We start from the raw sequence: 26,464 nt of genomic DNA on the forward strand, positions 1-26,464 counted from the left end.
GATTTTTCATGAAACATTATCAATTAAGTGCTGATTAGTGTTTGAATGTCTTTATGTCATACATTTACTCTTTTTTGTTTTATTTTTTGCCTCCTGATCTGCTCCATTGGTGCTGGTGTTCATGGTACCTTTTTGTCATGTATGTGCATGCTTGTGCTGGCATTCGTGGTTTGTTGCAATTTCATCTTCTGAAATGTCCCTCACTCCTCAACACCTTCTCGGCTACATCAGACCCAGTGGTGAACCATTTGTACCAAGAGGTCCTCAACTATCTGCTCTTTCCTTACGCTCCTCTTCCTGCTTTAGCCCCAACTTCCCCTGGTGTCGACCCAATCCCCTTGCAGCGAACGGGGAGCCAAACCACTGCCAGCACCTATCAAAGAGGAAGCTTTGCAACAGGAGGTGGAACTTCTGACTACGCCAACCCGTACCGCACGCTGCAGTTCTGTCCATCCACTGAGTCGCCTTACAGCAAATCAGGCCCTGCCCTGCCTCCTGAGGCAGCTTTGGGTCGGTCTCCATCAGTGGACAGCATCCAAAAGGACCCGAGGTGAGGAAAAATGGTGTCATTTTTAAATTTAGAGTCAGCTCTGTGTTGTTAATGAAGCTGTTCTGCTGCCTTTCCACTTTCACTGAGCTTACTAAGGGCCAGATTCACCTACTTAAACACAACCTTAACTCACAGTGACATCACGAGGGCGTTTATCCTTAATGAAGCCCCAAAGAGTCCCAGCATCAACAATTTGTTCCACCTGAACAGAATTTAACCGTCTCATGAAGGTTGGCTGAATCTGGGCTTTAGTATCATACACACGTCACACCATATCTTTCACTGTCCTTTCTAGTTTGTCTATGCTGAGGCTTGTCCCCACTGCCAAGTCAATGCCTGTGCACACACGTCTATGTCCATTTTAAATGTTTGCTCTGGCTGTTCGGAGTAGAGTCCCCCTTTGTCAGTGGCACTCAGTCACATTTTGGGCTACAGGTAGTTCAACTGGAAAATGTGCTTGAAGTCTGCTTTTAGGCCAGTAAAGCTGTGTGGGAAAGTGAGAAAGAAATACAGACACTGGTCCTGTGGTAAGAGAGATAAAGACAGAGATGGTATAATAGTTTGTTTTTAATAATTCTTTGATAACAAGGGTGAAATTTTATTCCAGTTTTTGCTTGGATTTTATTTCTCAGTATCTGACTGCAGAAGCAGCCTAATTAAATGGAAAGTGCCTGTCATCTGGACATTTTAGTTCAGGTGCGAGACAGAATATATGCTGTCTGTTTTTTTGTGCAATTTTTTTTATTTCTAATGAGGACATCAGTTTCTGGTAAATTGCTTTTTTATGTGATAAAAATGGGAAGCACAACAGTTTCCTTCTGCATCATTAGCATACTTGTGGTGTTGCTGCATCTCATCTGCATCATTGTCTGTTTATTTATCTGTACTCTCATGCACATTGTAGTCTGTGTATTCACTCTTTGAGCTACAGCATTACTGTTGTGTAATTTCTGCATTTCAGCATTGCAGTGTTCTGACTTGTGATGCATGGCGTTTTGCTTTAATTCCACAACATGCACAGTTCACCATCTCACTCACCTGATGTCCATGTTGAATTAAAGCGAGGGTCCCACCAAATCTGCCATATCCTAAAGATGTATATAAGAATTTTCTTTTTTTAATCACTGCAGTTGTCAGCTTCTCCCTCCCCTCAATGTGGATGTACATTTTGAAAAAGCAAGTCAAACAAATACACCCAGTTTAAGAGACAGGCCAAAGCAGCTTTGCAGTGGTTTGGCGAGTTACAAGTTAAAGGGGAACTAAGTAACTTTTTTTTACCTTAATTTTACAGTTTGGAAGTAATTGTAACAGTAAAATGACTATTTTAGGGGAGAATGGGGGCGCTCTCTCTTCCCCACCAGGGGTCAAGTAGCAGAAAACCAGCTTTGTAACTTCAGAAACACTGACCCAGTGTCATGTGAACGAGAGTCTTGGGTCTCACGAGAAACACAAACTGCTTTATGGCACTACAACAACAACACATGCACACCCTCCTATCCAGGCACCACCAAACTAGCAGGTATAAGAACATGACAACTAAGACTTTATTTCTTACAAGTAGTAATCATGGCAGAGCTGGCAGTGGAAATAAAAGAAAAGAACACTGTCAGAGAAACAGAAAAACAGCATGACAGAGTAAAGGGTCACACACAGGTGAACTATGGTCAGGCTTTCTTGGAATAGTAGAGCTGAAAGATTAAAGAAGTGTGAAAACAGATGCAGACCTGCGTTGCTGCTGTTGGGGAAAGCTTTGGAGCGAAGTTTGGCATGATCTGAAAGCATAACATTATATATTGGGGCTCAAAGTGCGTCCTCAGAGAGAGAAAGAGAGCGATCGCACACAAGGCAGAGAGATCACGAAAGAGATGGAGAGATCGTGAAAGAGGCGGAGAGATAGAGAGATCTGCCTAAGCTAAAGTTGTCTGGTTCTGTTGTTGCTTTCTTGACACATTCCACAAATTGTGTAAAAACAAATGTGAATAGAGATTGGGGGATGGGGGAGGGGGGGGCAGTTAATTTTTATGACAGTTTTGTGACATATATACTACCAAGCTGTAGGGGGAGAATGACGAAATGGCAAAAAACTGACAAAACTTACTTAGTTCTCCTTTAAGAGGAAATGTATCTAAATTTCAGTTAGATTTATCTACATTTGGTTACAACATGTAAATTTATGTAGATAACATTAAATTTTCTTTTGTTGTTCTAACAGCATTTCAGAGACAAACTTCAGTATAAGGTTAAGATATCTATATATATATATATATATATATATATATATATATATATATATATATATATATATATATATATATATATTGAGAGAGAGAGAGACAGAGAGAGAGAGCGCAAACCTCCGCCAAGGCCATAGGGTCACTGACGTCACATGGAATACCATTTGGCAAAGAGACCTACGTATTCCACATCGTTTCACGCTTCTACCGTCATGTTTCAGATTCAGTAGTTAAACCCTTAGATCTTCAACAAGTGTTTTTATAAAGAGAAACTGCATGCTACACAAGTTTTTTTTTTTTATTTTCTAATAAGTTTATTCAATGAGGAGAAACAAATGCTAGCAAGTGACAAACAAATGCTACAAGCATGCTAATGCTGTGCTTGTTGTGTCGTAACTTAATTTTTGTTCAGCCTTTATGACCCGTTTTAATAAAGTTAGATGCAAAAATGTTGAAATTGGCCCTATCCTGCAATGATAAAGAATCCTTAAATAAATGACTCGATCCGGATCGTGTTCCAGATCTTTACCAGAATTTAATGACTTCTAAGGTAGGCCAAGATACGCCCCTGGAAAAAATTACATTGAAATCCGTTGAGAATTTTTTGAGTAATCCTGCTAACAAACCAACCAACCAACCAACCAACAAACAAATGGACGCGACAGAAAACATAACCTCCTTGGTGGAGGTAACAAAGTAAAATCATTACTTGCACTTATTTTGCATTTAATCTTAACTAGCATTATCTTTATTTTTTTGTTTTGGTTTTTGCCCTCATGGCCTCGTCACACCACACTAACGAAGGACAACAAAGCCCAAACAAAACAAGAAATTTGGACTTTTGTTGGCATCATTTAACCTTTGCGCAGCTTCATTCCTGCAGCTGGCGCTTTGTCAAGATTTTTAAACTGTCGAAAAATTTGAACGAATGCCACTGAAAACCTCAATTCGTCTGTATTTAGTGTTGCTGCCTTTCTTGACTGTTTATTATCATTTGCATAGTTTTTGTAACATTAGCATTTCGTTTGACTTTGTTCGGCCAGCTGAATGTTTTCATACAGTATAGAAGACGGTTAGTGAGTGCTGCTGTGAAGGAGAGATGCACCTTCTCCACGGTCAGTGCGGTGTGGGGCTTCTGCCACCACATGTGATGGGGCTACTGCGGCTGCTGTCATGCCGTGGTGCTGGCCAGCCTGGAAGAATTTGTCAGCCTCCTCTGCCAGTGCATGGCAGTCCATGAGCGTGGTGTTAGCTAGCACTGCACGTGCCTGAGGAGAGGTTTGCTGCACAAAAAGTCTGGCCGATGTCCTCTCAGGAGCTGCATCATCCTGTCCATGAACTCTGAAGGGCTTGCTGTCCTCCAGCCCATGCAGAGAGAAGAGCCTGCTGGCCCTTTCAGTATATCTGACAGTTTAAAAGTTTTGAGGAGGTGATCCTTGATGGCTGCGTATTTGTTTGCAGCAGGGGGGCTTTGCAGGTGCACGATCAGCCTCGCTGTTGTGGAGCTGCTGAGGGCTGACACAACATAATATTTCGTGTCAACTGCGGTGATCTCTCAGCACAAACTGCGCCTCAATTTGTGCAAACCAAGTGGCAGTTTACAGAAGTGTGACTTTGAGCATCAAGTGTGAAAAATTTCCAGCAGCAGTGGACATTCGCATGTGAACAGCTTTGATCCATAGAGGTGTGACATATGAAAACAGAAAACCCAGAGTGATTGCAAATGGCTGCATTCTTTTCTGAACAGCGTTTCAGTCACTGAATTATGTACGAGACAGTCCATTTGTGCGCGTGTGTAAGTGCGCTACAACACAGCCAAACACTGAATGCATTCATCAAGAGTGAATCAGCTGGAGAGAAGGTGAAGCGCGCGTGTGGCTGATTCACGTATTCAGCGCCTGTATGATCACACAGCCGCAGCGCCTGGTGATCAGAAACACCAGGGTTTTGGAAAAAAAGGGAGTGAGAGAGAGAGCGAGAGAGAGAGAGAGAAGGAGAGAGAGAGAGAGAGATCTCTTTCTCTCCACTTGAGAAATATTTGGCGTGTTTGGAGTGTGTATTATTTTGGTGGAGTATTTAGCGTGTGTGGTTAGTGTGGTGGTGTGTTTTTGTTTTGTTTTTGTTTTATAAAAATGAGGCGTCTTATAAATGTTGAGCAAGTGCTTCAGTTTTTTTTTTTTTAAATTGGAGCAAGAGGGAGGGCGCAGTGCGTTGTCAGAGTCTGAACCAGACAGTGAGGATTCTGATGATGAAGCAGATGATTCCTCTTTTGTTTTTTGACGAGGAACCAGAGCCGGTGGATCCACTGACGTGAGCACAGCTCTCCACTGTGGATCAGATCACATGCTTCTCTTTGCAGTTTCTGCAGGATTCAGGCTGTACAGAGTTCCGTCCCAGCGTCGAGTCCTGGAACGTAGTGGTTCCAGGCGCGTTTTGTTTAAAGCCTCCAGGTCAACGTTAGCTTCGGTTTCGTTTTGTTCCTTTTTCACTCTTGATTTGCAGGCTATTCGGTGATGGAAGCTCATTCATCCACCTTTTCTTGACAATATGTGACATTTTACTTTTTTCCTTCGTTCAGGAATCGTCATATGCCGTGTGACCGGGCCATTAGATTCAAAACTGATGAATAGGAAGCTCAAATTTGTTGTCACAGAATTCTGGAAATTCACGTAGTGCATTGGTCCACAGTCAACAAATTTGAGCTTTTGATGTTGTACACCTCCATGTTGCACATCATGTTATTTTCATACTGGACTGTCACAATTCACAACATACACAATAATGTTGGAAACACGTACCATAAACGTATTACCATGATAACGCAACCACCGCTGATGTGTTCCTAAACCTAATTTTATAAGACATCATCTCTGCTGGTGGCAACCACTTTTAGTGGTAGCCACCAGCAGATGTTTTGCTTTTTTTTTTTTTTTTTTTTTTTTTTTTTTTAAATCAAAGCTCATTCTAAAGAAAAGATGTTATTTTTCCTAAATACAAAAACTGAGCCAGACCTAAAGCTTGGTATGTGAACACACACCAGTGCAATGACACTCAGCTTGTTTTATCGCTGTCATATGACCCTCACTTTGCTTGACATATCCACCATTTCCTCACTACGTGCTCCACTGCATGTTCTTCACCCTGTCCACCTCCTCCACTATTGCCTGGTAACCAAATGTTGAACGAGAAAGACAAGCCTACTAGATATTATATTGATTTCTCTTCACTAACAATTACTATTATGACAGTTATTGAATAATTTCTTGCCAGACCGCCAACATATACCTCTCTCTTGTTTCTCTCTGCCTGTCCCCCCTCGATAGGTACGGTCCAGAATTCCTTGTGTGGAATCAAAATCAAGCCGAGCAAAGAATCACAAAGTAATCCAGCTATTTATTTATTTATATATACACGTACATTCTGCATCTATTTTACCTATGTCTCATTCACCAAATCTGTTCATCTTCTCTACAAAAATCAGATCTCAGATGTAAGTGTTAACAGCAGAATGACATCCACATTTCCCATTTCTTTTGTCACTCATTTATGGATAATTATTTAGGAGGGAGATTGCTTCTTTTTTTTTTCTTTCTTTCTTTTTCGTTTTCAGGCTTATCTGAGTTCTGTATTAGAGACAAGATGACTAATGGGATATAAAAGCATTTTGTTTCTCATAGGATGACATAAAACAGTGTTAAAAACAACAAAATCAAATTTAATAAGATGTAGATGATGACAAAATGCCTTGAAACACCTACATATAAACTTTAATTACTTGTCTTCAAATTGTATCAACATGATTCATTTCCAGGGTACAAATTTTCTACATTGCTCTTTTAGCTTTCCATCCTTTCATCAATCCATTCATTTCACCACTCATTCATTTGTCCCCGCTGCCCGTCTGTCTGTATGATTTCTGAATGTGCTTTGTGACTGTTGTGTTCATGTGCAAGTCTCATGCAAAGTGTCCAGCTGTGTCTAGAGAAAGAGGGAAATGGGTGTAAGTGAAAATACTGACACTGCATCACAGCTGTGAAGAAATAAAAAAATTGTCAAGTGTGAGGTCAGTGCAAGTGTTTGTCTAATGATATCTTTGTGCAGTAAATCCTTCACAAATTATTATTTACCTGATTTTTGCACCTGCACACAGATACAGTTTAATAAATCAAGGTTTGCTCATAGACTGTGCACATTGTTTGTAAATGTATCCTTGATAGTTAATTGTGCTTCGAGATTCATGATAAACATCTTCACAATTCCACAGCTCCATGTCTGTGTGTAGGAATTACCATGCATCCAGAAAGTATTCACAGCACTTCACTTTTCCACATTTTATGTCACAACCTTATACCAAAATTCATTTTCCATGTCATAATTCTACTCGCAACACCCCAATATGATAAAGTTTTTTTCTTCTCAAATTTATTAAAAATAATAACAATTAAAAACAAAACAAAAACAAAACTAAGAAATCACATATACGTACATAATTATTCACACCCTTTGCTCAGTACTTTGTTGATGCATGTTTGGCAGCATTTCCAGCCTCACGTCTTCTTGAACATGATGCCACAAGCTTGGCACACTTCCTCTTTGCAGCACCTCTCAAGCTCCATCAGGTTGGATGGGGAGAATCGGTACACACCCATTTTCAGATCTCTCAAGAGATGTTCAATCAGATTCAGGTCTGGGCTCTCGATGGACCACTCAAGGACATTCACAGAGTTGTCCTGAAGCCACTCCTTTTGATATCTTCATGGCTGTGTGCTTAGGGTCATTGTCCTGCTGAAAGATGAACCGTTGCCCCAGTCTGAGGTCAGGAGCACTCTGGAGCAGGTTTTCAAATCAAATCAAATCAACTTTATTTATAAAGCACAGCTGAAACAAAGTGCTGTACACGAGGGGACATAAAAAAGCAACAAACCACAAAGTAGTACAAATAACAAAAAACAAGCCCAAAAAATTCAAACTGAAATCAAGTAAAAGCCATTAAAACAACCAAAACAGATTGAGATCTCATTCCGGGTTAAAAGCCAGTGCAAAAAGTGGGTTTTAAGATTGGTTTTAAAAACAGCAAGTGAAGAGGCCTGCCTGATCAATCAATCAATCAACTTTTTTCTTGTATAGCGCCAAATCACAACAAACAGTTGCCCCAAGGCGCTCCACATTGCAAGGCAAGGCCATACAATAATTATGAAACACAGTCTACGTCTAAAGCAACATAACCAAGGGATGGTCCAGGGTCACCCGATCCAGCCCTAACTATAAGCCTTAGCGAAAAGGAAAGTTTTAAGCCTAATCTTAAAAGTAGAGAGGGTATCTGTCTCCCTGATCTGAATTGGGAGCTGGTTCCACAGGAGAGGAGCCTGAAAGCTGAAGGCTCTGCCTCCCATTCTACTCTTACAAACCCTAGGAACTACAAGTAAGCCCGCAGTCTGAGAGCGAAGCGCTCTAATGGGGTAATATGGCACTACGAGGTCCCTAAGATAAGATGGGACCTGATTATTCAAAACCTTATAAGTAAGAAGAAGAATTTTAAATTCTATTCTAGCATTAACAGGAAGCCAATGAAGGGAGGCCAACACGGGTGAGATATGCTCTCTCCTGCTAGTCCCCGTCAGTACTCTAGCTGCAGCATTCTGAACCAACTGAAGGCTTTTTAGGGAACTTTTAGGACAACCTGATAATAATGAATTACAATAGTCCAGCCTAGAGGAAATAAATGCATGAATTAGTTTTTCAGCATCACTCTGAGACAAGACCTTTCTGATTTTAGAGATATTGCGTAAATGCAAAAAGGCAGTCCTACATATTTGTTTAATATGCGCTTTGAATGACATATCCTGATCAAAAATAACTCCAAGATTTCTCACAGTATTACTAGAGATCAGGGAAATGCCATCCAGAGTAACGATCTGGTTAGACACCATGCTTCTAAGATTTGTGGGGCCAAGTACAATAACTTCAGTTTTATCTGAGTTTAAAAGCAGGAAATTAGAGGTCATCCATGTCTTTATGTCTGTAAGACAATCCTGCAGTTTAGCTAATTGGTGCGTATCCTCTGGCTTCATGGATAGATAAAGCTGGGTATCATCTGCGTAACAATGAAAATTTAAGCAATACCGTCTAATAATACTGCCCAAGGGAAGCATGTATAAAGTGAATAAAATTGGTCCTAGCACAGAACCTTGTGGAACTCCATAATTAACTTTAGTCTGTGAAGAAGATTCCCCATTTACATGAACAAACTGTAATCTATTAGACAAATATGATTCAAACCACCGCAGCGCAATGCCTTTAATACCTATGACATGCTCTAATCTCTGTAATAAAATTTTATGGTCAACAGTATCAAAAGCAGCACTGAGGTCCAACAGAACAAGCACAGAGATAAGTCCACTGTCCGAAGCCATAAGAAGATCATTTGTAACCTTCACTAATGCTGTTTCTGTACTATGATGAATTCTAAAACCTGACTGAAACTCTTCAAATAGACCATTCCTCTGCAGGTGATCAGTTAGCTGTTTTACAACTACCCTCTCAAGAATCTTTGAGAGGAAAAGGAAGGTTGGAGATTGGCCTATAATTAGCTAAGATAGCTGGGTCAAGTGATGGCTTTTTAAGTAATGGTTTAATTACTGCCACCTTAAAGGCCTGTGGTACATAACCAACTAACAAAGATAGATTGATCATATTTAAGATTGAAGCATTAAATAATGGTAGGACTTCCTTGAGCAGCCTGGCAGGAATGGGGTCTAATAAGCATGTTGATGGTTTGGATGAAGTAACTAATGAAAATAACTCAGACAGAACAATCGGAGAGAAAGAGTCTAACCAAATACCGGCATCACTGAAAGCAGCCAAAGATAACGATACATCTTTGGGATGGTTATGAGTAATTTTTTCTCTAATAGTCAAAATTTTGTTAGCAAAGAAAGTCATGAAGTCATTACTAGTTAAAGTTAATGGAATACTCAGCTCAATAGAGCTCTGACTCTTTGTCAGCCTGGCTACAGTGCTGAAAAGAAACCTGGGGTTGTTCTTATTTTCTTCAATTAGTGATGAGTAGAAAGATGTCCTAGCTTCACGAAGGGCTTTCTTATAGAGCAACAAACTCTTTTTCCAGGCTAAGTGAAGATCTTCTAAATTAGTGAGACGCCATTTCCTCTCCAACTTACGGGTTATCAGCTTTAAGCTACGAGTTTGTGAGTTATACCACGGAGTCAGACACTTCTGATTTAAAGCTCTCTTTTTCAGAGGAGCTACAGCATCCAAAGTTGTCTTCAATGAGGATGTAAAACTATTGACAAGATACTCTAACTCCCTTACAGAGTTTAGGTAGCTACTCTGCTCTGTGTTGGTATATGACATTAGAGAACATAAAGAAGGAATCATATCCTTAAACCTAGTTACAGCGCTTTCTGAAAGACTTCTAGTGTAATGAAACTTATTCCCCACTGCAGGGTAGTCCATCAGGGTAAATGTAAATGTTATTAAAAAATGATCAGACAAAAGGGAGTTTTCAGGGAATACTGTTAAGTCTTCTATTTCCATACCATAAGTCAGAACAAGATCTAAAATATGATTAAAGTGGTGGGTGGACTCATTTACTTTTTGAGCAAAGCCGATAGAGTCTAATAATAGATTAAATGCAGTGTTGAGGCTGTCATTCTCAGCATCTGTGTGGATGTTAAAATCGCCCACTGTAATTATCTTATCTGAGCTAAGCACTAAGTCAGACAAAAGGTCTGAAAATTCACAGAGAAACTCACAGTAACGACCAGGTGGACGATAGATAATAACAAATAAAACTGGTTTTTGGGACTTCCAATTTGGATGGACAAGACTAAGAGACAAGCTTTCAAATGAATTAAAGCTCTGTCTAGGTTTTTGATTAATTAATAAGCTGGAATGGAAGATTGCTGCTAATCCTCCGCCCCGGCCCGTGCTACGAGCATTCTGACAGTTAGTGTGACTCGGGGGTGTTTACCTCATTTAAACTAACATATTCATCCTGCTGTAACCAAGTTTCTGTTAGGCAGAATAAATCAATACGTTGATCAATTATTATATCATTTACCAACAGGGACTTAGAAGAAAGAGACCTAATGTTTAATAGACCACATTTAACTGTTTTAGTCTGTGGTGCAATTGAAGGTGCTATATTATTTTTTCTTTTGAATTTTTATGCTTAAATAGATTTTTGCTAGTTATTGGTGGTCTGGGAGCAGGCACCGTCTCAACGGGGATGGGGTAATAGGGGGATGGCAGGGGGAGAGAAGCTGCAGAGAGGTGTATAAGACCACAGCTCTGCCTCCTGGTCCCAACGCTAGACAGTCACAGTTTGGAGGATCCCAAAAAATTGGCCAGATTTCTAGAAATGAGAGCTGCTCCCTCTAAAGTGGGATGGATGCCGTCTCTCCTAACAAGACCAGGTTTTCCCCAGAAGCTTTGCCAATTATCAATGAAGCCCACCTCATTTTTTGGACACCACTCAGACAGCCAGCAATTCAAGGAGAACATGCGGCTAAACATGTCACTCCCGGTCTGATTGGGAGGGGCCCAGAGAAAACAACAGAGTCCGACATTGTTTTTGCAAAGTTACACACCGATTCAATGTTAATTTTAGTGACCTCCGATTGGCGTAACCGAGTGTCATTACTGCCGACGTGAATTACAATCTTACCAAATTTACGCTTAGCCTTAGCCAGCAATTTCAAATGTCCTTCGATGTCGCCTGCTCTGGCCCCCGGAAGACAATTGACAATGGTTGCTGGTGTCGCTAACTTCACATTTCTCAAAACAGAGTCGCCAATAACCAGAGTTTGATCCTCGGCGAGTGTATCGTCGAGTGGGGGAAAAACGGTTAGAGATGTGAACGGGTTGACGGTGTACACGGGGCTTCTGTTTAGGGCTACGCTTCCTCCCTCACAGTCACCCAGTCAGCCTGCCTTCCCGACTGCACGGGGTCTGCTAGGGGGGAACTAACGGCGGCTAAGCTACCTTGGTCCGCACCGACTACAGGGGCCTGGCTAGCTGTAGAATTGGAGCTGATGTGGAGTGGTAGATCCTTCCACATCTTTGGAGCCACAACAGAAAAAGCTCAGTCCCCTCTGAGCATATGCTTGCACCTCGTTACCTCGTTGTCTCTGTACATTGCTGCATTCATCTTTCCCTCAATCCTGACTAGTCTCCTAGTTCCTGCCACTGAAAACTTCCCCACAGCATGATGCTTCACTATAGGGATGGTGCCTGGTTTCCTCCAAACATGACGCCTGGCATTCACACCAAAGAGTTCAATTTTTGTATCATCAGACCAGAGAATTTTGTTTCTCATGCTCTGAGAGTCCTTCAGGTGCCTTTTGGCAAACTCCAGGTGAGCTGCCATGTGCCTTTTACTGAGGCTTCCATCTGGCCACTCTACCATAAAGGTCTGATTGGTGGATGGCTACAGAGATGGTTGTCCTTCTGGAAGGTTTTCCTCTCTCCACTGAGAAATTTTGGAGCTCTAACAGAGTGACCATCAGGTTCTTGGTCACCTCCCTGACTAAGGCCCTTCCCCCCCGATTGCTCAGTTTATACATGCGGCCAGCTGTAGGAAGAGTCCTGGTGGATCCGAACTTATTCCATTTACAGATGATGGAGACCACTGCGCTTAATGGCACCTTAAAAGCAGCAGCAATGTTCTGTACCCTTCCCTAGATTTGTGCCTCAAGACAGTACTGTCTCAGAGATCTACAAGCAATTTCTTTGACTTCATGCTTGGTTTGTGCTCTGACATACACAGTCAACAGTGGGACCTTATATGTAGACAGGTGTGTCCCTTTCTAAATCATGTCCATCAACTGAATTTACCCCAGGTGGACTCCAATTTAGCTGTAGAAACATCTCAAGGATGATCAGTGGAAACAGGGTGCACATTAGCTCAGTTTTGAGCTTCATGGCAAAGACTGAATACTTATTCATTATTTCATATTTTTATTATTTTTAATCATTTTGGAAAAAAATCTCAAACATTTTTCATATTGTCATTATGGGGTATTGTGTGTAGAATTTTGAGGAAAAAAGGAATGAGGCTGTAGCATAACAAAATGTGGAAAAGTTGAATCACTGTGAATACTTTCTGGATGCGCTGTAAAAACAAATCGATCTGTCCAGAATATCCTTACCCCAAAAATGAAAGCCTGGTGATGCACCTAAATACTTAAAGGGGTCAGATTAAGCTCCTTTCAGCTACTGTGTCCAGGTGTCTTAATAACTGATGTTATTAAGTTTGGAGGCAGGCATATTTCAAAGACATTCAATTGAAGCATCCTGTTAAAAACACTTTCACGCTTCTATAAAGATATAAAACAACATTATTGATTTATCATTGCACGAGCACCATGAACTCACCTATGCATGGCATATCTAAATATTGTGCCATGTAAATAGCTGAAAAATTGCTCATAACTTTTGTTAATCTGTGGCAAAATCACTTTCTGCTGCCTCATTACAGTATCCCACCTGTACTGCGTTCAGCTGAGCACACATGCTCCTTCTATTTAAAGAACATGTCTACTGGGCGTGAAAATGACAAATGCATCATTTAGAAATTAGCGTGTGCAATCCGCTGCTGTGCGTTGCTTTCACTGGCTGGAAGATGTTTTAATTCTCTTTGGATAAAAGTGTCTTCTACATGCATAAATGCAGATTTAATACATCCTAGCAGAGATTGTTTGGCTTGGTCTATGCTGGCCTCTAGTCACAACCTTTCAAATAATAGCCACCCACCCTCACCTGCAGTTTATCAGGGATCACTGAGGTGATCCTTTGCTTGATTTTTATGATTATCTCATATTCTGACTTGTTTTTTGTGACTGTAATATCATGTAGATAACTGCCTTTAGAGAATTTTTTTTTCCCTCTTTAAAAATTAGATGATAGGTTATTACACCTTAACAAAGTAGATTTAGTTGCCTTAGCTTGCATGCAGTGGAACAGTGGGATTTCTGCATCCATCATACCAGAGAACCTGCTTATTTTCTCTGTCTGGATGCCAATAACCCAGGTCCATCCCCACCTCTTAGTAATAAGCATGTGTCTGCTGCAATCAGATGATAGGCGGCCATCCCGCTGGCCTTCTCCAGGCACTGAAGTTCTCAAAATGGATGCGTCTGCATGCCAAACCTAACCCATCCTTAAAGAGCCTGTACTGTTTAAAGTTGGTCTGTCAAACCTTCCGGTACCATTTACAGTTTTTCTGCCACTAGCTGTCAAAAAAACTTTTTCAGAAGCAAAACAAATCTCACGTCCCCACCCTTGTCACCACTTCCTCCTTTGCATCGAGCAGAAGGAATGACAGGTGGAGCTTTGTAGCAAGTGTAACAGCTGTCTTGGCCCTTTTGAACTCAACCTGCTCCCCAGATTTCAGGTACAGGTGCATGAATGGCCCATTAATTGGCTTCCTCGGCTGTGGTCGCAACACTGTGGTGAAAAACCATTGCAGTGACAGCAATTATCTAATGCTCGTGATAGCTAGAAAACAAACTTTAACTTCAATGTTAGGTGCAAAGCAAGATAAAGATTGTTTGCTAGCTATTGTTAGCATCCAATGTTACCACCCTAGACAGATGACAAAAGCAGGAGTAATTGTTGTGTGAGTAATTGTGTTGCAGACCGAATGGTCCCCCCCTAAAAATTGGTCCGCCCAGCCTCCATTGCGCATGCGTCATTTCGGACCACAGCAGCTTGTCTGAGACAGAGTCTCTTCACCCAAAGCGATCAAATAGATTAATGGGATTATTAACCATCACCTGACAAGGTAAAACCTCTTAAATCATTTTAAAGTCAGTTTTAAGCAGAAATGAGGCTATATTCCATGATGCTTTGAAATGACAGACGCCCAGTGATGCAACAGCTAGCTGCCTGTGTAGCGTCGTCACTCTAATCGCTTCCTCTGTCTTTTTTGATGAAATAATGCTGAATTTATGTGGAAATGATTGTTATATAAAAGCTTCAGATACCTGTCGCTGAGATAGATGATGACTGGAGTACAGTTATAAGAAGAAATTAGGTTATAATCCATGAACCGTGGCTGATGATGCATGTGCAGTGAAGGCAAGGTGGATTTTTAGGAGGGACCGTTCAGTCTGTGACACTGACAAGGGCATAATAAAATCATCGGTGTTTATTTATTTATTCGTCTGTCTGTTAGCAAGATTACATCAAAACTACTGCACAGATTTTGACTAAGGTTTCACCACAGATAGATATTAGGGCATGGAAGACTCCATTAAATTTTGGAGGTGATCCGGATCCAGATTCTGGATCAAGATTTCACTTGATATAGGCTTTGAAGGATTACGTTAAAACTACTTGCATCAAAACTACTTCACAGATTCTCACCAAATTTGCACCACAGATAGATATTAGGGCATGGAAAACTCCACTGAATTTTGGAGGTCATCCGAATCCAGATTCTGGGTCAAGATTTCACTTGATATAGGCTTTGAAGGATTATGTCTAAACCTCTTCATGGACTCTCACCAAATTTGCACCACAGATAAGACTCCAATGAATTTCGGAGGTGATCAGGATCTGGAATGGAGGACGTCAGAAATCTTGGATTGCTCTTGTTTAAGTTTTTTATTTGACTTCCCACTAGATTGCTAGGTAATGCAAACTGAAAGTAGGTGTATTTATTTATATATATATATATAATATACCTGCCGGTGGGCTTCTTGATTGCAGTTCTCTCCACTGCAACATCTATAAGTTCTTTCAGAGTCTCCATTTTTTTTTCTGTCATAGAAGGAAAAAAGCAGACTCTTTTGTCCCTGCACTGGTCGTGCATGGTCTCTGATGCACTATCCCGTTGGTCCTGCTTCAACTTTTCTCTTTTGTCTACATTTGTTCCAGTCTTGATCAAACTTTCTCTCAGTGCCGTCTTTTGGTGTGTTTAATTCCATGAGTATCCAGTTTCACTGACATAGAATCCCACTTTCCTAATCAAAAGTTTGAATCCTCGCTGGACCTCTTCGCCAGTTCATCTGTCACTTTTTTCTGTCCATTGCAGTAATTCTGCATGGTTTTGTTTACTTTTACCTTCACAAACGCTGGTGGAAACAACCTAATGTGGAAAAAGCTAGACATATCTTGATTCTACTCTGAACATTTTCTTGCTGAGAGGCATTTTTAGTGTTTGAATATGGCTTTTGAAAGAATATGTGACACATTGCTCTGGTCCATAAGATTGGAAAAAAAAAATCCAACTGCTATGCTGTCTCTTTATAAACATGGGAAGGGCAACAGCCTCACCAGGACTTATGCCACATTCCATTGCACTCAGAACCTGGTAAAGAAGGAGCTTCAACTTGAAAGTGCAGTGGAATGACCATTCAAGTAAAAAAGTAAGTCCCTTCGGCTGCTCCCTTGTTTGCACTTGGGGTCGCCACAGCAAATCCAAGGTGGATCTGCATGTTTTGAATTGGCCCAAGTTTTACGCCGGATGCCCTTCCTGACGCAACTCCACATTACATGGAGAAATGTGGCAGGGGTGGGATTTGAACCCGGAACCTTCTGAACTGAAACCAAGCACATTAACCACTTGGCCACCAGCCCTGCCTGGAATGACCATTCAAGTAAGCATCCCAAATAAAGAATCTTAATCATGGTCTGTGGAGACCAAGTTTGACAATCTGACATCACAGGAATATGGCAGCGCAAGTAAGTGGTAAGAAGAATGGCTTTTCATCAGTTTTTACTTGTCTGTTGTGTTTGATGGTGAGTATTGTGCAATAAATTTAATATATAAATTTACAGTTGTATGTAAAAGTTTGGGCACCTCTGATGATTTCCATGATTTTCTTTTATAAATCATTGGTTGTTTGGATCAGCAATTTCAGTTAAATATATAATATAGCAGACAAACAGTGATATTTGAGAAATGAAATTAAGTTTATTGTTATGTGCAGACGCAGGTTGAGGAGCGGACCAACGTCTGACCGAACCCAGCGCTAAATAGCCAGAAATCCCCAAACAATTTATAACCCCTTACAAAAAAAAAACAAAAATGGCCCAAATAACTAAACAACCAAAGGGTTTTTTTTTTGTGTGTGTCCATTTTTATGCCTGTCCCAGAACACCTGGAGATACGTCATCACTATCTTTCTTGACGCTTATGTGACCGGGGCAATATGGCGGCTTCAGCTCATCCGAGCTGCATGGGCTCATCCGCAAGAGGAGCCAGAGGTCCCGTCGGAGGAGTCTCAGTGGAGCAAAGAAGAGGCAGCCCAGATCTGTGTCGGGGAAAGCCCCGAGATGAAAAAACCCGCTCTGATGTCCGTCCTCTCTCGCGTCCATGCTCCTTTAGCCGATCATCTAGACGAATAACCCAAAGATATTAGTTCATCTAAATCTTTTGGTTCGTCACGGACTGCTAGCTCGTCTTTTAATGGATCGTTCAAACCATCTACAAACACTCCTCTTAAAGCTGCGACATTCCAACCGGACTGAGCAGAAAAAATTCGGAAATCCACAGAATAATCCCCGCACTCCCGCCTCCCCTGCCTGAGATTCAGCAACCGTTGGGCACGGTATTGTTTTCACTGGATGGTCAAAAACCAAGCGGAACTCCCGGGAGAAATCCTTAAAGGATCCTAACAATGGAGAGTTATTACTCCACAACGCAGTGACCCAAGCTAAAGCGTCACCTCGGAGCAAATTTGTCACATATGAGACACGACTACCATCAGAAGAGAAGGAAGCCGGTCGCTGAGCAAAAACCAGAGAACATTGCATCAAAAACGGAGCACAGGCTTCAACGTTTCCTGCATAAGGCTCCGGATGACAAATGATTGATTCGGAAGCCGAATCTCTGGGTGACGGAGTTATCTGCACCGGTATCGATGGTGTCGCAGCTGGAGCAGCAGGAAGCGGAACAGCTTGCGCTGCAGCTCCGGAACGTTGGCATCTGTTTGTTTAATTTGGTTTGCGAGATGCTGTAATTGCTCCCATATTTTCTCCAAGTGTTCTTGAACTCTTTCGGCAAACGGAACCGCTTCTGCCGCTGGGTCCATTTTGGAATGGCCGGGAACTACTGTTATGTGCAGACGCAGGTTGAGGAGCGGACCAACGTCTGACCGAACCCAGCGCTAAATAACCAGAAAGCGGTTCCACAAACAAAACGATTTTATTTCCCCTCCAGTGCAATAATTAGTGTACAACATAAATATTTGGTTTGTCTGGCGGAGTGAAGGACGGTGCGCTCTCCAGCGCCCAAAAGGATCGAAGCCTCTGCACTTCCGGACTCAGATTCACCGCCAAACACCCCCCAGGTGGACATGACAAACTGACTCTGTGAAGGATGGAAAAGGTGAGGTAAGTCAACAGAGCTACAGCAAATATCTTTCAGAGGCACACACTATCAGCAACACATTCAGGTCTGAATTTAAGCTTTATGTAAATGAGCAACTTCTCACAACAGGTGGAGGATCATCAGTCCGTACGCCACGGCAGTGAGAAGCAAACTGCACAATTCTCATCAATGTTCAAATATACTGCGTAACAAAATGCCAAATTACTATTAGCGATCATTCAGACAATAATCACCTCTGATGTGTGCTGACAGCATGTGTCCCTCACCCGTCCTCCTTCACAGGCACGAAGTGTTAAACCCTGGTGCGGTCCTCAGCGTCTCACAAACGAACGTCACAAGGTCGAGTTCCCGGCAATTCTGCTTGAACCACTCATGGCTTAAATGCAGAACGCCATCTCATTATCTGCTTCAGCTGAAGTCTTTAAGTTTACACGTGAGCATCATCCACAGGTGCTGCGAGTCAGTAGGCCTGCACGTGAACATCCTCCACAGGTGCAGCTAATAATGCTGATGAGGGTGAAGGACTCTTCTGCCAGCACCTTCTCCACAGACAAAAACCAGTTTGCATACCACCTGGAGAGCAAAGAAAAGAAAACAACACAAAAACATCCAGCCAAACCCCCCAACACACAACATTTATAGGATTTATAGTGCAATAATTCTTTAAACAAAATTAGGCAGGTGCATAAATTTGGGCACTCCAACAGAAAAAAAATACATCAATATTTAGTGGATCCTCCTTTTGCAGAAATAACAGCCTCTAAAACACTTCCTATAGCTTCCAATGAGAGTCTGGATTCTGGTTGAAGGTATTTTGGACCATTCGTCTTTACAAAACATTTCCAGTTCAGTCAGGTTTGTTGGTTTCAGAGCATGGACAGCCCACTTAAAATCACACCACAGATTTTCAATAATATTTAGGTCTGGGGACTGGGATGGCCATTCCAGAATATTGTACTTGTTCTTCTGCATGAATGCCTTCATAGATTTTGAGCAGTGTTTAGGGTGGTTGTCTTGTTGAAAGATCCAGCCCCGGCACAACTTCAACTTTGTCACTGATTCTTGAACGTTGTTGCAAAATGTGCTTATAGTTGATCAATGCACAGAGGCACTATCTGCAGCAAGATCATGTTGTAGGTCTTTGGAGCAGGTCTGTGGGTTGACTATGTCTGTTCTCACCATCCTTCACTTCAGCTTATCTGAGATTTTTCTTGGCCTGCCACTTCAGGCCTTAACTAGTACTGTGCCTGCGGTCTTCCATTTCTTCACTATGTTCCTCACAATGGAAGATGACAGCTAAAATCTCTGGGATAGCTTTTTGCATCCTTCCCCTAAACCATGATGTTGAACAATCTTTGTTTTCAGGTTAATTGAGAGTTGTTAAGGCTCCCATGTTGCCACTCATTAGAAGAGATGCAAAGAGGAGAAACATTTGCGAATGGGCACCTTAAATACTCTTTCTCATGATTGGATTCACCTGTGTAAGGAGGTCAAGTGTCAATGTTCCAATAATTCGTGCTAAATGTTTTCAAATAAATAAAGTGACAAGAGTGTCCAAATTTATATTGTTCAAATAATTATTGCACACTTTCTGTAAATACTAGAAACTTCATTTCACACTCAAATATCAGTGTGTTTGTCTGCTATATGATATATTTAACTGAAATTTCTGATACAGACAACCAATGATTTATAAAGGAAAATCCTGAAAATTATCAGGGGTGTCCAATCTTTTGCATACAACTGTATATATTAACTTAAGTTGTAGATCTTAGTGTTGCTGTCAGTACAGTGGTGGGTCACAAACCCATGATAGTCTCTCCCAAGATGGTAGATTGAAATATCACAGTTTGAAGTCTGATGAAGTTTGATGTCCCAACCTAAGCATTTGCTGTGTGCATCTATGTTTTTCCAAGCAGATGCACTGGAATGCATTTAGCTTGGAAGTCAGTAATACCGACTGAATTATCGACTTCCAACTTGCAATGTTCTGCAGCATCACACACACTAAATATGTGCATGCAGCAAGACTGGGCATGGAACGAGGGAACAGGAAAGCTCAGAGCACAAACGTAGTATCACTGCATCCTTTTCATAGATTACTATTACACCACTAAATATTTACTTAGAAAATAGTTGTTGGACGTTATAATCAATGTGAACATGATTGGTAGCAGCTCATCTTCTTTGAGACCTGAAAATTTGGTTATTTTATGATTTATTTCCTCAGTGTATCTGTGGTAATTTGACTACAATCTTTATGTACTTTTAAGAAATGTGTTGACTTGCATAAACATGCTAAAAAGTTGAACAATATAAAACCTTCAGAGTGACTTCAGGTAATAATGCTAACTAGCATCTGTTGTTTTGTTAACCAAGCGCTTGAGACGTTTTGAAGTACAGTTGGTGTAGAAAGTTGGTGTCACGAAAGAAGGCAGGGCATAATTGCAGGACTTACTCTGGTGCATAGTGTGAGAAAAAGGGTTTAATACAAAATCAGGCAGAGGTCAGTACACAGAAAAGCAGGCAATAGACAGCAGCATTATCTAAATCATGAGACAAGAAACAAGGCCAAAAAACAGGCAAAGGATCAAAAACACGGTGTGGCAAAATGACAAAGAAGGACTGTAAGGAAAGGCTGGTCGCGACGTCACTAAGGAATGACAAACTGGCAAAGACATGCGGAAAACAGAGGTCTTAAATTGGGCAGATGGTGATGGGGGAAATGAAGGGCAGGTGTGAGGGAATATTCAGGAATGAAGCATGGCAAACAGAAGGAAAACACACCCAGACACAAGACAAGAGAATGTGGTGAACACAAACCAAAAACAAGCAATACATAAACACAAATACATCAATATCTTCTTTCTTCTTCTTCCTGGTCATCCTCCCTGTCTGTGTCTTGAACAAGACACTTGTCTGCATTGTCCCAGTCCACTCATCTGTAAATGGATTACAGCCTTGGCTGGGGTGTGTAACCTGTGCCAGACTGGTATCCCATCCAGGGGAAGTCAGAGACTTTCATCAAATTCATGCTGCAAAATCCGAGGATAAGCACCAGCACCAATGGGCTACGTGGCCTGTGTAAGACTTACTTCTTCATCCTTTTTTGCTTTGCTCTGCAGGCATGCCCTACTTGTCTGTCTGTGTCCAGAATGTGTGTCTGTATTTCCATCTGCCTGTGGAGGAATGAGTCATCAGACACATTTCTATTTCCCCCTGACATTGCTCAGTGGTGGGAACACACACATAAATATACCCGACACAAATCGGATCTTTAGCTCTCTGATTTTCCTTCACTCTACTCCCCAAAATTCGTGACTCATACAAAATCCTTTCAGTCTCACATAGCATTGACCATTGGCCGCCTGTCTCACCCTGCTTTCTGAATACAAAAAAATTCAGAGGTAGTTTATTTATTTACCAGGTTTAATTGTCAGTCTCCAGCTTGGCATCTCAGTGTAAATGTTTTGGCTGTGGATGGCACGCTGTTCTACATACTGAGCAACAGGTGATGAGTTAGTCCACCTGGATGGATATTATACAAATAATGAATGTTTCTGAGTTCAATGGTATGAACATTTCATGAGGTGAAAGCCAGAACATACCATTCAATGAGGTGAAGGCTCTGTACTGCAGGCGACATTGAAGGAAATTTGAAACTGCTGACTAAGGCTAAGCGTAAATTTGGTAAGATTGTAATTCATGTTGGCAGTAATGACACCCGGTTATGCCAATCGGAGGTCACTAAAATTAACATTGAATCGGTGTGTAACTTTGCAAAAACAATGTCGGACTCTGTAGTTTTTTCTGGGCCCCTCCCCAATCGGACCGGGAGTGACATGTTTAGCCGCATGTTCTCCCTGAATTGCTGGCTGTCTGAGTGGTGTCCAAAAAATGAGGTGGGCTTCATAGATAATTGGCAAAGCTTCTGGGGAAAACCTGGTCTTGTTAGGAGAGACGGCATCCATCCCACTTTGAATGGAGCAGCTCTCATTTCTAGAAATCTGGCCGAGTTGTAGTCTTACACACCTCTCTGCAGCTTCTCTACCCCTGCCATCCCCTCATTACCCCATCCCCGTAGAGATGGTACCTGCTCCCAGACCACCAATAACCAGCAAAAATCGATTTAAGCATAAAAATTCAAAAAGAAAAAATAATATAGCACCTTCAACTGCACCACAGACTAAAACAGTTAAATGTGGTCTATTAAACATTAGATCTCTCTCTCTTCTAAGTCCCTGTTAGTAAATGATATAATAATTTAATTGATCAACATATTGATTTATTCTGCCTTACAGAAACCTGGTTACAGCAGGATGAATATGTTAGTTTAAATGAGTCAACACCCCCGAGTCACACTAACTGTCAGAACACTCGTAGCACGGGCCGAGGCGGAGGATTAGCAGCAATCTTCCACTCCAGCTTATTAATTAATCAAAAACCCAGACAGAGCTTTAATTCATTTGAAAGCTTGACTCTTAGTCTTGTCCATCCAAATTGGAAGTCCCAAAAAACAGTTCTATTTGTTGTTATCTGTCGTCCACCTGGTCGTTACTGTGAGTTTCTCTGTGAATTTTCGGACCTTTTGTCTGACTTAGTGCTTAGCTAAGATAAGATAATTATAGTGGGAGATTTTAACATCCACACAGATGCTGAGAATGACAGCCTCAACACTGCATTTAATCTATTGTTAGACTCGATTGGCTTTGCTCAAAATGTAAATGAGTCCACCCACCACTTTAATCATACCTTAGATCTTGTTCTGACTTATGGTATGGAAATTGAAGACTTAACAGCATTCCCTGAAAACCCCCTTCTGTCTGACCATTTCTTAATAACATTTACATTTACTCTGATGCACTACCCAGCAGTGGGGAATAAGTTTCATTACAGTAGAAGTCTTTCAGAAAGCGCTGTAACTAGGTTTAAGGATATGATTCCTTCTTTATGTTCTCCAATGCCATATACCAACACAGAGCAGAGTAGCTACCTAAACTCTGTGAATGAGATAGATTATCTCGTCAATAGTTTTATATCCTCTTTGAGGACAACTTTGGATGCTGTAGCGCCTCTGAAAAAGAGAGCCTTAAATCAGAAGTGCCTGACTCCGTGGTATAACTCACAAACTTGCAGCTTAAAGCAGATAACCCGTAAGTTGGAGAGGAAATGGCGTCTCACTAATTTAGAAGATCTTCACTTAGCCTGGAAAAAGAGTCTGTTGCTCTATAAAAAAAGCCCTCCGTAAAGCTAGGACATCTTACTACTCATCACTAATTGAAGAAAATAAGAACAACCCCAGGTTTCTTTTCAGCACTGTAGCCAGGCTGACAAAGAGTCAGAGCTCTATTGAGCTGAGTATTCCTTTAACTTTAACTAGTAATGACTTCATGACTTTCTTTGCTAATAAAATTTTAACTATTAGAAAAAAATTACTCATAACCATCCCAAAGACATATCGTTAGACTCTTTCTCTCCGATTGTTCTGTCTGAGTTATTTTCATTAGTTACTTCCTCCAAACCATCAACATGTCTATTAGACCCCATTCCTACCAGGCTGCTCAAGGAAGCCCTACCATTAATTAATGCTTTGGTCTTAAATATGATCAATCTATCTTTATTAGTTGGCTATGTACCACAGACTTTTAAGGTGGCAATAATTAAACCATTACTTAAAAAGCCATCACTTGACCCAGCTATCTTAGCTAATTATAGGCCAATCTCCAACCTTCCTTTTCTCTCAAAAATTCTTGAAAGGGTAGTTGTAAAACAGCTAACTGATCATCTGCAGAGGAATGGTCTATTTGAAGAGTTTCAGTCAGGGTTTAAAATTCATCATAGTACAGAAACAGCATTAGTGAAGGTTACAAATGATCTTCTTATGGCCTCAGACAGTGGACTCATCTCTGTGCTTGCTCTGTTAGACCTCAGTGCTGCTTTTGATACTGTTGACCATAAAATTTTATTACAGAGATTAGAGCATGCCATAGGTATTAAAGGCACTGTGCTACAGTGGTTTGAATCATATTTATCTAATAGATTACAATTTGTTCATGTAAATGGGGAATCTTTTTCACAGACTAAGGTTAAATATGGCGTTCCACAAGGTTCTGTGCTAGGACCAATTTTATTGACTTTATACATGCTTCCCTTAGGCAGTATTATTAGACAGCATTGCTTAAATTTTCATTGTTACACAGATGATACCCAGGTTTATCTATCCATGAAGCCAGAGGACACACACCAATTAGCTCAACTGCAGGATTGTCTTACAGACATAAAGACATGGATGACCTCTAATTTCCTGCTTTTAAACTCAGATAAAACTGAAGTTATTGTACTTGGCCCCACAAATCTTAGAAACATGGTATCTAACCAGATCCTTACTCTGGATGGCATTACCCTGACCTCTAGTAATACTGTGAGAAATCTTGGAGTCATTTTTGATCAGGATATGTCATTCAATGCGCATATTAAACAAATATGTAGGACTGCTTTTTTGCATTTGCGCAATATCTCTAAATTAGAAAGGTCTTGTCTCAGAGTGATGCTGAAAAACTAATTCATGCATTTATTTCCTCTAGGCTGGACTATTGTAATTCATTATTATCAGGTTGTCCTAAAAGTTCCCTGAAAAGCCTTCAGTTAATTCAAAATGCTGCAGCTAGAGTACTGACGGGGACTAGAAGGAGAGAGCATATTTCACCCATATTGGCTTCTCTTCATTGGCTTCCTGTTAATTCTAGAATAGAATTTAAAATTCTTCTTCTTACTTATAAGGTTTGGAATAATCAGGTCCCATCTTATCTTAGGGACCTCATAGTACCATATCACCCCAATAGAGCGCTTTGCTCTCAGACTGCAGGCTTACTTGTAGTTCCTAGGGTTTTAAGAGTAGAATGGGAGGCAGAGCCTTCAGCTTTCAGGCTCCTCTCCTCTGGAACCAACTCCCAATTCAGATCAGGGAGACAGACACCCTCTCTACTTTTAAGATTAGGCTTAAATCAATCAATCAATTTTTTTATATAGCGCCAAATCACAACAAACAGTTGCCCCAAGGCGCTTTATATTGTAAGGCAAGGCCATACAATAATTATGTAAAACCCCAACGGTCAAAACGACCCCCTGTGAGCAAGCACTTGGCTACAGTGGGAAGGAAAAACTCCCTTTTAACAGGAAGAAACCTCCAGCAGAACCAGGCTCAGGGAGGGGCAGTCTTCTGCTGGGACTGGTTGGGGGTTTGCTAAAGCTTATAGTTAGGGCTGGATCAGGTGACCCTGAACCATCCCTTAGTTATGCTGCTATAGACTTAGACTGCTGGGGGGTTCCCATGATGCACTGAGTGTTTCTTTCTCTTTTTGCTCTGTATGCACCACTCTGCATTTAATCATTTTCCTGATTCTCTCCCTCAGCCCCAACCAGTCCCAGCAGAAGACTGCCCCTCCCTGAGCCTGGTTCTGTTGGAGGTTTCTTCCTGTTAAAAGGGAGTTTTTCCTTCCCACTGTCGCCAAGTGCTTGCTCACAGTGGGTCGTTTTGACCGTTGGGGTTTTTCCGTAATTATTGTATGGCTTTGCCTTACAATATAAAGCACCTTGGGGCAACTGTTTGTTGTGATTTGGCGCTATATAAATAAAATTGATTTGATTTGATTTGATTTGATATGCAACCAATTTTTCTTGCATTGGGCGTTGTGAAAGTTTAGGAGCGTATCGTTGGAGTGGGTCAGGCGAAAGTAGTCCGGCGAGCTATTCCACAATGCCAAAATAGCAATGATGTCGCTCCAATGAGAGAGCCACACTGAGCAGTGTGAGCAAAGTCATCAAAGCAATGGCTTCAGCACAACTCTGTAGAAGTCATTGAGTGGCCCACCCAGAGTCCAGACCTGAATCCGATTGAACATCCCTGGAGAGATCTGAAAATGGCTGTGCACTGATGCTCCTCATCCAACCTGATGGAACTTGAGAGGTGCTGCAAGGAGGACATATGATTTCTTATTTTTTTTTTTAATAAATTAGCAAAAAAAAAAAAAAAAAAACTTTTTATGTTGTCATTATGGGGTGTTGTGTGTACAATTTTGATGGAAAGAAAATGAGTTAGACCACTATAAGGCTGTAACATAACAAAATGTGGAAAAAGTAACGCACTGTGAATACTTTCCACATGCACCGTACAACATTACACCATAATCTGCTTAAGTGTGCAGTTTTGTATGTGTGTGTATTTATATGCATCAGGTTGAATTTCATCCACCACAATGTGCCGCTTTCTCTCCAAGATGGTCATCATTCTCTGGAGGTTTGCTGTTTTTAAAGTGTGAGTTG

The 26,464-nt window shown here is 41.2% G+C and overlaps 1 protein-coding gene across 9 annotated transcripts in view; it reads left to right on the top strand.

The window, feature by feature from the left end:
* The window catches only part of ctnnd2b (catenin (cadherin-associated protein), delta 2b), a 638,149-nt gene that overhangs the window by 397,369 nt on the left and 214,316 nt on the right, over nucleotides 1-26,464 (top strand). For 6 of the 9 annotated variants that reach the window (XM_034183535.1, XM_034183537.1, XM_034183536.1 and 3 more), the window contains 2 exons: nucleotides 307-550; nucleotides 6,108-6,164. In XM_034183535.1, coding sequence (XP_034039426.1) covers nucleotides 307-550; nucleotides 6,108-6,164 — 301 coding nt within the window. The remainder of the gene's footprint in view (nucleotides 1-306; nucleotides 551-6,107; nucleotides 6,165-26,464) is intronic. The other 3 variants (XM_034183540.1, XM_034183541.1, XM_034183544.1) reach the window with 1 other exon arrangement.

The sequence above is a fragment of the Thalassophryne amazonica genome, chromosome 12 (assembly GCF_902500255.1).
Source record: "Thalassophryne amazonica chromosome 12, fThaAma1.1, whole genome shotgun sequence".
Classification (NCBI taxonomy): domain Eukaryota; kingdom Metazoa; phylum Chordata; class Actinopteri; order Batrachoidiformes; family Batrachoididae; genus Thalassophryne; species Thalassophryne amazonica.